This window comes from Eubalaena glacialis, chromosome 1, assembly GCF_028564815.1.
Source record: "Eubalaena glacialis isolate mEubGla1 chromosome 1, mEubGla1.1.hap2.+ XY, whole genome shotgun sequence".
NCBI lineage: Eukaryota > Metazoa > Chordata > Mammalia > Artiodactyla > Balaenidae > Eubalaena > Eubalaena glacialis.
In genome coordinates this window covers 167850567-167864010 of record NC_083716.1, presented here as the reverse complement: position 1 = coordinate 167864010, position 13444 = coordinate 167850567, and the positions used below count along the sequence as shown (strand labels likewise).

The 13444-nt window shown below is 32.7% G+C and overlaps 1 protein-coding gene across 17 annotated transcripts in view; it reads left to right on the top strand.

Annotated features, from left to right (window-relative positions):
- Positions 1–13444, top strand: part of BAZ2B (bromodomain adjacent to zinc finger domain 2B) — a 390549-nt gene that overhangs the window by 291431 nt on the left and 85674 nt on the right. For 11 of the 17 annotated variants that reach the window (XM_061184127.1, XM_061184227.1, XM_061184217.1 and 8 more), the window contains 7 exons: positions 2232–2435; positions 2754–3149; positions 7512–8118; positions 9775–10068; positions 11257–11317; positions 12101–12209; positions 12479–12580. In XM_061184127.1, coding sequence (XP_061040110.1) covers positions 2232–2435; positions 2754–3149; positions 7512–8118; positions 9775–10068; positions 11257–11317; positions 12101–12209; positions 12479–12580 — 1773 coding nt within the window. The remainder of the gene's footprint in view (positions 1–2231; positions 2436–2753; positions 3150–7511; positions 8119–9774; positions 10069–11256; positions 11318–12100; positions 12210–12478; positions 12581–13444) is intronic. The other 6 variants (XM_061184246.1, XM_061184198.1, XM_061184236.1 and 3 more) reach the window with 3 other exon arrangements.

Below are 13444 nucleotides of genomic sequence, written 5' to 3'. Positions count from 1 at the left end.
GCTTTCCCAGATTGGTTGGGGAGGTAGAGTTTATTATTAATAAACTCTCCTTTGATCATTTTTTTATGAACCTAAGAAGACTCATTTTTAAAATGTATAAATGACAGAAAAAAGACAGACTACCTAATTGTGAGAAGGCAAAAGGACCACCCTCACCCCCCGCACACGTTAATAGGGACCAAGGAGATGAAATTGGTGATATTGAAACTCATTTTTCTCTTTTTCTCTAATACCTGGACTTGTCTACTCATGTCTACTTTTGTTTTAACATGGGTACTAAATTTGTTACCTTATAAAACACAAACCCTTTGCACACTGTCAGAGTATGCTCTGCAAAGACCACCTGCATCAGAATCACATTAAGGGCTTGTTTCATACAGATCCCTGTGCCTTGTTCGGAATTGGGACCCAGGAATCTGCTGGTTGCAGCAACTTCTGCGGTGAATATTATGCTCCCGAAAGCTTTAGAACCCGCACCTCTAGACCCACTCTTGGGGAGTGTAGGACCCATCTGTCATGCTGCCTTTAAATTAAAACTACACAGATGACTTGGACATTGAAATAGGAGTTTATTTTTTTCTGCTGAATCACGGTAGCTCCCTCATTCCCTTCCTTACTTAGCCTCTACTAAATCTGAAAGTGATAACTTCAGTTTACATTCCTTATGACTTTCATAGTCTTGCTATACATGCTTAGAAAACTCACAGCAGATTTTGGTTGCAAAGAAGGAGTGGTTTCTCTGCCAAATAAATGATAGGCTTAATGTTATTATATTACTGTTGTTTCCCTTTAATCTCTACTTTGGTCTTTCTCATCCTTTGATTTCCTTTATTCTAATTCACTTTCTGCTTTACTGTGAGGGAAGAAGATAGCTCAGGGAATGATGGAAATATTAGCTTATTGAAGGGTGTGTCTGTGGAGGAAGCATTACAGTTGCTAGTTTGGAGCAGTTAACACAGTACCATGGCAAGCAGAATATAACAGGAGCGACTCCCCTTGCTCATGTATTTTATATGATTTAAATCAAATTTTAGAAGACACAAAGGAAAGAGTATAGATTTGCAATCTGTAACTACGGCTTCAACCTGGCATCCTGTTGTAGAGGTGTATTACTGTCTTTTATTCCCCAAACCCAGTAGTTATGAAAGGCTGTATTTCTGTTAAGGCCACAACTTTTCTAATTTGCTGCTTTTGTAATTTATTGCTGATTTTTCTGTATCTTGTTCTCTATTTTATCTACCAGCAAACATTATAGAAATGTTCCTAAGTCACTTGGGATTGTACTCAATCTTGTTGCCCTGTCATTTTGACATTTCTCCTTTTTAGTCTTCCTATTGGCAGAGTTTTAACTTTTTCATTGTTATATAGTTATTAGTTATAAATCATCTCATTATTTTTCATCTTTTTATCCACTACCATTGTCTGTCCTTTAAACACACAACTTTCCTTTTATGCGACCAAATGTCCCTTTCCAGCTTTGGATTTTCATTGTCCTATAGGATTTTAAATGTTCCAGAAATTAATCTCCTTCTTTATCATATTTTTCTATCTTTTTGATGTGGAAATATTAAAAAACTTAAATTCCTTGACCCTAATTAAAGCAGCCCCTTAAGCCTTTTTCTACCTATTTTATCTTCTCTCCAGTACTTTTTACTATATGGGATTATTTGCTTTGAAATTAATCTCTGTCTAGTCCACCACCACCACCACTAGAATGTAAGTTTCTTGAAGGCAGAGACTCATCTTAGACTTCATTGGAGTCCAGCACCTAGAAAGCTGTGTTTGGCTACTGACTCACTATTTGCACAAAGAAAGAAGACTAAAAGCTAAATGTAGAACATCAGTGTATGTAACCCTTATCATAAATTGCTCTTTTGAATCTGTCCTACATTTTGAAGCATGACAGTCATATGAGTGTGTATATATGTATACATATGTACATATATACACACTATATTGATGTTTTCAATATTCTATACAGAATATTGTATAGCATATTGACAGAGTTTATACTTTTTACTGGAGAGTTCCTTTCAGATAAGTTAATTTGATCAGTTGGTTGAATAAATACCCTTAAAACATGTGACTTTTTACTTTTTTCTAAAATGACATTTTAGAAAAATGTTTTGAGATTGAAAATATCATTTAAAAATTAAAAGAGCATACCTCTTACTGAAACTTGAATTTTTTCCAAAAATAGAAGTCTTGTTAAAAATCTTGTCTTTATCCAGAAACCAAGGAAGAAAGCTATGGAAAGTTCTAGCAACAGTGATAGTGATTCAGGCACATCATCAGACACATCAAGTGAAGGCATTAGTAGTAGTGATTCAGATGATCTAGAGGAAGATGAAGAAGAAGAAGATCAAAGTATTGAAGAAAGTGAAGATGATGATTCTGATTCAGAGAGTGAAGCACAACATAAAAGTAATAACCAGGTAGGTACAAATCATTTCATTGGCAATATCTACACATTATTCATATTTAGGAATTAACTGTCTTATCTTAACTCTCAAAGTCTATAAAGTTTAAAGTTAATCATTGCCTTTAGTTCTTCCTTTTGCATAAGAAAGAAAAAAGAGGTGGTGAAACATTTTTAAAGGAACATTTTGTGTATTTTTTAGTGAGTTTTATATATCTATCATAAGTCATTAGGAACACTTTTTTAAGTACCCTTTTTTTCCTCCATGTTTTACTGCTTGATGCTCTTTGTTTTAATAGACGTTAAGAAGTTGCCTTTTAATTTGTATTTACAGGTGCTATTACATGGTGTTTCAGACCCAAAAGCAGAAGGACAGAAAGCAACTGAAAAAGCCCAGGAAAAAAGAATACACCAGCCATTACCTCTTGTGTCTGAATCCCAGACTCACTCATCATTCCAATCCCAGCAGAAGCAGCCTCAGGTTTTGTCACAGCAGCTTCCATTTATTTTCCAAAGCTCTCAGGCAAAGGAGGAATCTGTGAACAAACACACAAGTGTAATACAGTCTACGGGATTGGTGTCCAATGTGAAACCTTTATCTTTGGTAAATCAAGCCAAAAAGGAAATTTACATGAAACTCATAGTTCCTTCTCCTGATGTACTTAAAGCAGGGAATAAAAATACCTCTGAAGAATCTAGTCCTTTGACCAGTGAATTGCGTTCCAAACGGGTGAGTTAAAAATTATTTGTAGAAGAATTTTACTATTAGAAAAACAGCTTTTATATAGTCTTATACAAGTTTAAACTGAATTCTACTCTTATTGTTATACTTTCTTAGTCACCAGGAATAGAATATGCACATCAGAAAACTAAATTTCTCTGATTTTATATTTACATACACACCTGTTGAATGTATTTTTGGCAACACAATCTTGTCATTTTTCCCCAGGTTTAATGATTTAGCAGTAAGGGGAGAAATATGTTTGTATTGGACATACTTTACAATTACTTTTGTTTAAAATCAATGTCCTTTTTTTTCTAATGTTAGTATATTCTTTTTTAAAGAAATGAACTCTTGAGTCATTTACCTCTGTAGTCCTATAATTTGTCAATTTTAAGTATAAAAATCCTTTATAAAGAATGCTTTTCCTTTACCATTCTTAATTAATTATACGAAGTACAAAATATTTTTAGTAACGTTACTTCTGTAAACACCAGAACCACTCATCAGAGAATTTTTTTCATCTTTATTTTCTTGCTGTTAGTTTTATATTATAATATTATATAGTCTACAGTCATATGTCCAGAAGAATTCTAGTAATTAAATGACCAGTGCTTTTTATTCTAGAACTCACCCAGACTAGAGAAAAAATATTATGTTTGAACACAGTCTCCTATCTTTTGGTTATACAAATTATCAGTAGGCATCCTAATCATTGGAAAAGACCTGTAGAGCACTTACTGTTTTGCCAGCCATTCATTGTTTTAAGTGCTGAACATGCATTTACTCATTGGATACTAACATCTGTAAGTGCCACTAATAATATTATGTCCATTTTCAGATGATCAAATTGAGATTCATAAGACTTACGTAACTCTCCCAAGATCACACTGCTAGTTGGTGACGGAGCTAGAATTCAAACCTAGGCAGTGTGGTACTAGAATCCTTGTTCTTAATCACTGTGATATGCTGCCTTTCTTTCTCAAAAAAGTCTCAATGTCCTTGTCCATTGACTCTTATTTTACAGTGAAGAATTTCAGAACAAGGACAAAGAAAAATGACTTGAGCAAATCAGGCTCTTTTGAGAATCTAAATGAGTAGTTCTCAAGACTAAGTGTACATTAGAATCACCTGGGAAACTTTAAAAATGACCTAACCACCTCAGAACAATTTAAAATCAGGATCTCTTGTGTTGAGACTGAGGTATTACACATCTAAAAAGCCTCCCAAGTGACTCAAATGTGCAGCCAAATTTGAGAACCACTGATCTAAGTGGAAGGACCAGTGGTATCATAATATCACACATATGAGAACTTGTAATGCACGGATCAATCATAAGGAGTTATTGTTATTGGCATCACATTATTGACCCTCCTTGAGAAATTAAGCAAATTAAAAATCACATTGGGTTATTTTAATTTTTCATTAATATATATTCCACTTTAAGGTAAATGAATTTACAGAGCCACATCGAGTTACTTGCATTATGAAAGTTTTCTTAATTTTTTCAGAGAGTTTCTTAAATTCTTATTTAAAGATTTTCATATGACTGCCTATTAGAAAGTCATTTATTAAACACTTGCTTATTTAAATGTAGCCAAGCTAGGCTTTCTACACATATGATCTTATGTAATCCTCACAAAATTGTGTGAGGTAAAGAAACTAAGGCTCAGAGAGGTTAAGTCACTTTTCAACATCATATAACAAGTTAAGAGCAGACAGGTTTTAAACCAAGATCATTCTGATTTCAAAGCCCATGATTAAGATGAAATAATTTGGTGTTTCTGAAATGATAATGGTTGTTAACGGGAAGTATTTTATGTGAATGAGCATTCACAGTAGACTCAACTCTCAATGACTTTATCTACTTTTTATTGCTATGTACTATTGAGTTAAAGGGTATTTTTAGAAATATTTCTCTTACATTAGTTCTCTTTCATTATGCGACAGTCTAACATAGAATTTTGCTTGATTTCTTACGATAGTCTCAATTGTTTCATGCTTCCTGCTATGTATCTGGCTCCCACACTAGTCTATGATTTCCTTCAGTGTTATTCAATCATTGGATCCTTTCGTACCCTTATACTGTAGACATTTAATTTAAATCAATATACATTAATCGTACATAAAGACCAGGAATGAAAAATCTTTATCAAGTTTTGCCTAGAGAATTTTTTGTGGCCTTACAGAGACTCAGGCAAGAGCTAAGGGAGCAAGAGCTTGGAGGTAGGACAAAGCTTCGAGCCTCTCTCTTCTCATACTCCTGTCACCCAAGGGGATATCTTAAAGTAGCAGGACATTTGCTGCTATACAGGTCTCTTTTTTCTCCCCTCCTACTTTATGTACACCCCTAAAATCAAAAAAGATAGCATGTTTGCTGTAAAAGAGTAACTGATACTAGTCTTGGGATAAAATACAGTGATCGTTGGTTATTTTCGAAAACCTTCAGATGTCAGCACATGAGAAGTGATTCTTCAGAGTTATAGAGTGAGAAACAATTTCAGAAAATTAAAATATAAAATTTAAAACTAAAGGGAAAGTTTTTATTTTTATTACTCTTTTGATCCTATGTATTTGGAAGGAATATTTACTACCTATTAAAAAAAGAATACAAAATGATTATGTGACAAAATTTTGTTCTAAGAAATGAAAATACACTAAATTTTTCTGCTGAAAATTTAAATCAGTATATGTATAAAATATGAAGTATAAGTACATTATATGTATACTCACATAATATATATAATATAAAATATTTGTTTCATATACATATTAAGTAAAATTATATTAAAGTATCTTATGTAAAAATTTTGCTATAAAATTCTTTTAAAAAGGTAAACACAATTATGTAGTATAATATTCCATATTTTATTCACTGAATAAATACCAATCAAGCAGTTTCTCTTTGTGAGGCATTGCCTTATGTATCAATACAAATATTATGTGACAGTCTCTGTTTACAAAGTATTAACTTAATTTTCTAAACAAATACAGTGAGGATAAGTTAAATAAGATAAAGAAGTTTATATGGGAATTTCTTACTGCTTATTAGTACTGGTGCTTTAAAATATTTAATAAGTCATTCTATATGGCATTCCATCTGCATTTATACTTGTGAAATAACCCACCACAAGGCTTTGCTGACTTGAGTGTTAACAGCCCGGGTCCAATGCTGACAGTACTGCTGATTTTAATTTCAAGGCAACCATTTTCATTACAGAATTTTACCTTTCAAAATTCAACTCTATTTCTATTAACTTGATATTTTAATCATCCTACTTCAGTTTGTTTTTTTATATTTTAATTATACAAATTTAATGAAATTCATATGATGTTATTCTTTTCATGAAGATTCTGATAGCCAAATAATTTTTTGTTTCTTATTTACATATGTAAATTTTATGGCTTAATGGTTTACAAAATAATTTTTCCCAAGAAAAGTATAATTTTTCTAAACTGTTTTCTAAACTCTTTCCAATGCTAATGTGCTGAAGGCACTCAAAAGTATATCCCACAGAATGTTGAGCCAGCCTTCCCACTAACCTCAAATCATGATTACTGTAGGTAATACAGGATAGAATAAAAGGGGGTATAAAGGAGCTCAAGGATAGAGGCAATGAGTGCTTTGGGCTGGGACAAACATGGAAAGCTTCTTGGGTTGGATTTTGAATAATGAACAGGATTTCATCTGCTTGAAGTTTATTAGAGGAAGATAATTCATGCAAAGAAAATGGTGATAGCAAAATGTGGAGGTGGTGAAAGTATGACATGCACAGGGCATGGCAAATAGTCCACTTGGACAACAAAGGTAGTAAAAAGTAACTTGAGTATCAGATTTAACTATTTAGGGTTTATAAAGTTGGCAGTGATGGAAGAGGCACTAAAGGTTTTGACCAAAGAGCTAATATAGTAAAATACGGCTTATATGACAAGAAAATTGGCATTGGCATATAGCATATATTGGGAGTTGGTTAGGAAGAAGTGATAGTATAGCTTAAATTTGAGCAATATTTCAATGAGAGAATCCAAACCACATAGTAATATGGCTGACTTGGAAAAAAGAAAAGTAAAAGATGTTTTGAGAGTTTCAAGTTTGGGTTATTGAGAAAAACGGGAGCTGTAGTAATAAGAGGTGGGCAATCAGGAAACATGTTTTGAAGCAGAAAGACTAATTGAATTTTTAAATATATTATGTCTAGCAAGGTTCAGGAACCAACTAGTCATTATTGCCACTACTTTTATAGCACTTGTATATCATGATTTAAATTTGTATATGAGTAGCTGTTGTCAGATACAGAAAGCAAAAAAAAGTAATTTTTGTTCTTATGGTACATTATTGTTTTGTTTTTTTTTTAACTTATGTTTCAACAGGAACAATATAAACAGACATTCCCAGCTCAATTAAAGAAACAGGAGTCATCTAAGAGCCTGAAGAAGGTTATTGCAGCTTTGTCAAACCCAAAAGCAACCTCTAGTTCACCAGCACATCCAAAACAAACATTAGAAAACAACCACCCTAATCCTTTCTTGACAAATGCACTTTTAGGTAATCATCAACCAAATGGAGTTATTCAAAGTGTCATTCAAGAAGCTCCTCTGGCACTTACTACCAAAACTAAAATGCAGAGTAAGATTAATGAAAACATTGCTACTTCAAGTAGCACCCCTTTTTCCTCACCTGTAAATCTGAGTACAAGTGGGAGAAGAACCCCTGGCAATCAGACAACTGTCATGCCCTCTGCCTCTCCCATACTGCATAGTCAAGGGAAGGAAAAAGCAGTTAGCAATAATGTGAACACAGTAAAAACACAGCATCACTCTCATCCTGCAAAATCTTTAGTGGAACAGTTCAGAGGAACAGATTCAGACATTCCTAGTAGCAAAGATTCTGAAGATTCAAATGAGGACGAAGAGGAAGATGATGAGGAAGAAGATGAGGAAGATGATGAAGATGATGAATCTGATGACAGCCAATCAGGTTATTTTCTATTTTTTAAGTTTAAAGTATTTCTCTAAATGCTATGTGAACCAAAACATTTTAAAGAGGTTCTTAATTCACAGACTGAAAATCATTGTCATTCACTGTATTTCACACAGCTATGTGCCTTTCTATAATGAGTGGTAAAATACAGGAATAATTGAAATTGGAAATCCTAAATTAAGTTCTCAGCTCTGTTATTCATTTAACATTAAACAAATAACTTTAAATTGAATATAAATAATTCATGAATTAAGAAATTCAGGAACTTGCTTAATTTTCATTTAATTCATGACCACTCATTTGTCCTTTCTTTTTCATCTCTTCTGCTGCTTGTTATATTGTGTCACTAGATATTTTGAATAAAGGTAAAATTGTAGTCACAGTCATTCAGAAAATACCAAAAATCTATATCCCTATGAATATTTGTTAGCAACACAGAATTTATTTAATAACATATATAGAGTACCCCCTGATTTTATTTTGATTTACTTTCTAGTTTTCTTTTTAATTTCTTTTTGTTTTATTTCCTCTTAACTCTCCTTCTTGTTCCACAGAAGATTGAAAACATAAAATATAAGGTAGCTTAAAATTTAAATACAAAGATGAAATACATATTATGAAAGTTTTTGGATTTGTTCCTAGTCAGCCACAAATCCAACTGTAAATTTTCTATCTACCAATAGGAAGAGGAAAATATAGTCAATTATACAATTTAAAAAGTGTCTATAAGGTAAAAACAACCTACTTGCTCAGGGTAAGAACAGCTTTTCCTGATAATATTTTTCCTAGGGTTCCCATAAACACAACTTAGCATGATAGATAATGGATATCAATATTAATAACTTTCAAAGATAATTTTTATAATGAACTTCAGTGTAGACAGCTAGTACTACACAAAAAACAATTCCACAGAAGCTGTTGTTCTGGGAACGATTAAGATACAGTCCAAGTATTAGTCCTGTGTTATCAAGTTTAATCCAGAAATAGATTTTACATATCTATAGGAATGGATGCATTTATAGGACTACATTGCTAGCATGAACTTAAATTATTAAATCATTAAATTATTCCCCACAGTTATTTCTGTAATCCTAGTCTTTTGTAAAGCCTGAGAAGCTTGATGAAATCTTGCAGCTAAATAGAATAACTGTAACCCCCAAAGCCAAGCATCTCCCTGCAAAAATTGTTTTCTTTGGCCTCAAAGCCCAGAAGAAAGGATAATGATAGTTCCAGAGTTCTCTTCCTCATATTGAACCTAGTATACTTCTTAAGCTACTAGAATCTATTAATTTAAATAATCAATTCTGTTTCCTCTATACTTTGGCTTCTTTATTAAATTAAAAGTGCTTTTGAAACTAAGCAGAAACTCATCATGTGAATACTGTCATGTGAGAAGAACTGTTTTATGATTTAAGTTTTATGATTTGAGTAAAACAGTTACTTTTAACGAAGAATTTTGAGGATTTATGGCCTGCATACATTGTACTCAAATAGCTTTTAAGATAGTAATTTTTACATTTACTCTTCAGAAAAGTTGCTCACTTGAGTTCTCAGTCACAGATGCCGATTCCTGAACTATTCCATTTAGATACAAACTGCAAACTGTTGGTGATTATCTAGTTATAATATACAAATGCTTCTTTTACTTCCCAGAATCAGATAGTAATTCAGAATCAGATACAGAAGGATCAGAAGAGGATGATGATGATGATAAAGACCAAGATGAATCAGATAGTGATACTGAAGGAGAGAAAACTTCAATGAAACTGAATAAAACAACTTCCTCTGTCAAAAGCCCTTCCATCAGTCTCACAGCTCACTCAACACCTCGTAACCTCCACATAGCAAAAGCCCCAGGCTCTGCTCCTGCTGCCTTATGTTCTGAATCCCAGTCACCTGCTTTCCTTGGCACACCTTCTTCCACACTTACTTCAAGTCCACACTCTGGTACCTACACTTTATTTTTATTATTGTGAAGTAGAAGTCAAACCATAACAAGAATTCTTATTTATACAATGTTCTGGGGATGATCTCATTGGAATCAAGGGCTAGATTTTAGGTTGGCTAAGAAAGGTCAGCATGTATTTTCAAAGGATATGACTCATTACCATTTTTATTCTCTGTGCTTCCAATTTAAGAACCTGATTGATGGCAGCTTTTGAGTTTGCATACTTTCCTGTTTTTGTGTTCAGTTTATGCTTCTAGAGTTTAGAGTTTGACAGTGGACTTTTTTTGTAATTTATAAAAATGAGCTCACTTGGTTACTTAAGGTACAATTGCATATCTGCCCAACACATAGCCAATGTCATTTGTATTAGTGAGTTAGCATTATTATTCCTTTAACATGCCATATCTTTTTTTTCTATTTGACCTTTTATAAACTTTCAGAGGTCTTCATTAAAAGATTTTACATTAATACTCCCAAATTAATCTCTATTCTCATTCAATAGCTAAGAAAATATAGATGTGTATAGTAAAATATTATATTGTTTTACATATTTCACTGTTTTCTTGAAATTTTCTAGCTTTGTTTTCATTTGCCACAAACCAATATGATATCCTACTAATATAAGATGTGTGCATTTGTATTGGTGAAGCTTGATCATTATCTATGAAAATTTTTCCATATAATCATAATCCTATTCTTTGTACTCTAGATTAATTGAAAGCGTTTTTGACTATAGATTCATATGGCTATAGAAGTTATATTATTTTAAAATATATGATCCAGATGTTGAAATTTTTCAGCATCTGAAAACTCATATTTTCAAGGAAAACAACTGTACATAGTTTTCTGAAACCTCTATCTGCTATTTTCCTCCTACTTCTTTAGCCATTTCATTAATAACAAAATGAGGGGAAAGCTGTATATTTTTACCTTGCATTGTCTTTTCATTAGAGAGAAATACTAGTTATTCTGTCATGCAGACCAAAAAAAAAAAAGAAAAACACCCTTTACTTTATATGCAATGTGTTTTGTTGAAAAGAATCTAAAAATAATGCACAAGTTGCAGAAATACACTAAATAATTCAAGTCATTAAGATATATTATTCAAAGAAAAGTTTCAAAACTATCAAAAATTTTTCATGTATGTAAACTAATCTTTTATGTTAACTGGTTGAATTTTCTTGAAGGCACTTCCAAAAGAAGAAGAGTAACAGATGAACGTGAACTGCGTATTCCTTTGGAATATGGGTATGCAAAATAAGATATATCTTTATACTTCCCCCCACATATTTAGGCATGTTTGATTTCTCATTCTCTACTATTAATAAGAGAAGTGAATATACTGCATAGTATTTGTTAGAGCAGAGGAGCAAAGCTGATATATCTGAAGTTGATATACCAGAAAAAAGTTAAGACTAACTTCTGGGTTTAGGTATGACAGATGGGAACATATGCATCCAGGTGGGAATATGACTGAAAAAGTCACAAGAGCAAATCATTTGGCAAAGAGCAGAGACACAGTTAAGAGTGTCAGAGGTTTTTGTGAAGATAGATTTAAAGGAAGGTGAAAGCCACTGTGGGCGAAACTGAGGGACTTGAGCAGAGTTTGGCTAAAATGCTTGAATAGGAACTGAGAATTTTCATGATCCCCAAAGAGCAGAGAGCCAGGTTTACTGTACTCTTCTCATTTAAAGCTTTTCAGGTGTGAAAAATCAGTACACATTGACACATGTTACTGAACATGTACGAATACCCAACGTAATGCCAGTATGATCTCTTAAAAAATTTAATGGAGTTTAATATTTGTAAATAGAGTCTTTGATTAATTTTTAGTTGAATTACTTAGCAAAAATATCTAAATTCTTTTAATAGTAAATGTATCTGAATTGCATGACTGGCTGTTTATATTTGTTTTCTTTGTATTTTTCATGTTTTCTAAAGAGCATGTGTTCTTAAACTTTTTTTAATTTTTATTTTTAAAAGCTTTCTTAAAATTAAGTATGTGATAACCCTCATTTCTATTATGTGTAGCTGGCAGAGAGAGACAAGAATAAGAAACTTTGGAGGGCGCCTTCAAGGAGAAGTAGCATATTATGCTCCATGTGGAAAGAAACTTAGGCAGTACCCTGAAGTAATAAAGGTACATACTTTTCACCAAATAACACACATTTGGTGCCTATTAAGCATGCTTACGGAAAAAAAAGTACACTCCTTTCTCAGATAAAGTTCCTTGATACAAAATATTCTCTTGTATGGGACTAATGAATGTGCTTAACCTAAATTGATCTCCTGTAAATCCATAGCCCCTTGATAGACTATGCAAAACAGTAGTGTCCTGAAGATAGCTATACATCAGAGCTGGGTTGTAATTATTAAAACCTGAAGTGGAAAAATATGTGATTTTTTCAGTATCTCAGCAGAAATGGAATAATGGATATCTCAAGGGACAATTTCAGCTTCAGTGCAAAAATAAGAGTGGGTGACTTCTATGAAGCCAGAGATGGACCGCAGGTATCCACTTTTTAAAAAGTACAGTCTTTGAACCAAAAAGTAGTAACATAACCTAAATGAAGTAAATTTCACTACACTCTGGAGCATTGCCTTTTGTTAGTTAATTCGTATAGCTATACATATAACTTTGTGGTAAACACTCACAAGACCTCAATTTACTATATTTCAGTAACAAGGAGCTTTGACATTTTTTTCAAATTTCTTAAGTAAACTTTTTCCTGTTTGTTAGTTCTGTCATTAATTTTATAGTTTATACAGGTATAAAAGTATCTGTATGTTCATGAGAAATATAGGAAAACCTTAGTTCCCTGGAAGGTAAACAGTTTTTTGAAAATTAATTTGAATAGGAAAAAACATGTTGTTATAAGTCAGTCCAAGAGAGGATAAATATGCCTTCATTTTTGGAAGGATCTTGTCCATTTGATTATGCCATACTACATGATTCATTGTTACAAGTTTGATAATTTTTGATGGGGGTAGGGGGAATTCCATAATATTAAATGAGTGAAATTTCTGCCTTTTGCAGAAATTGAATTTTTAAATAATTATACACATTTCTGAAATTATGACCACAGCTCCCTTTGAGCTTGAGGATTAAGTACACAACCTCACCAATCAGCGCAAAGAACTTACCACTGAAACCTTGTTTCCTATATGTTTCCTTTAATGGTTTGCCTTTGTTCCTTACTTAGATTCAGCTACATATGCTTATTATTCCGTTTAAGTTATTAGCTCCATTGAAAGAGGTCATAGCTATGGACTAAGGAGACCTAGATTCTTGTTAACCCATGAAATAGTTTTGTGATTTCAAACAACAAAATAATGCCCACTTTTTCTTCAGTTTCTTTATCTACAGAATAGAGA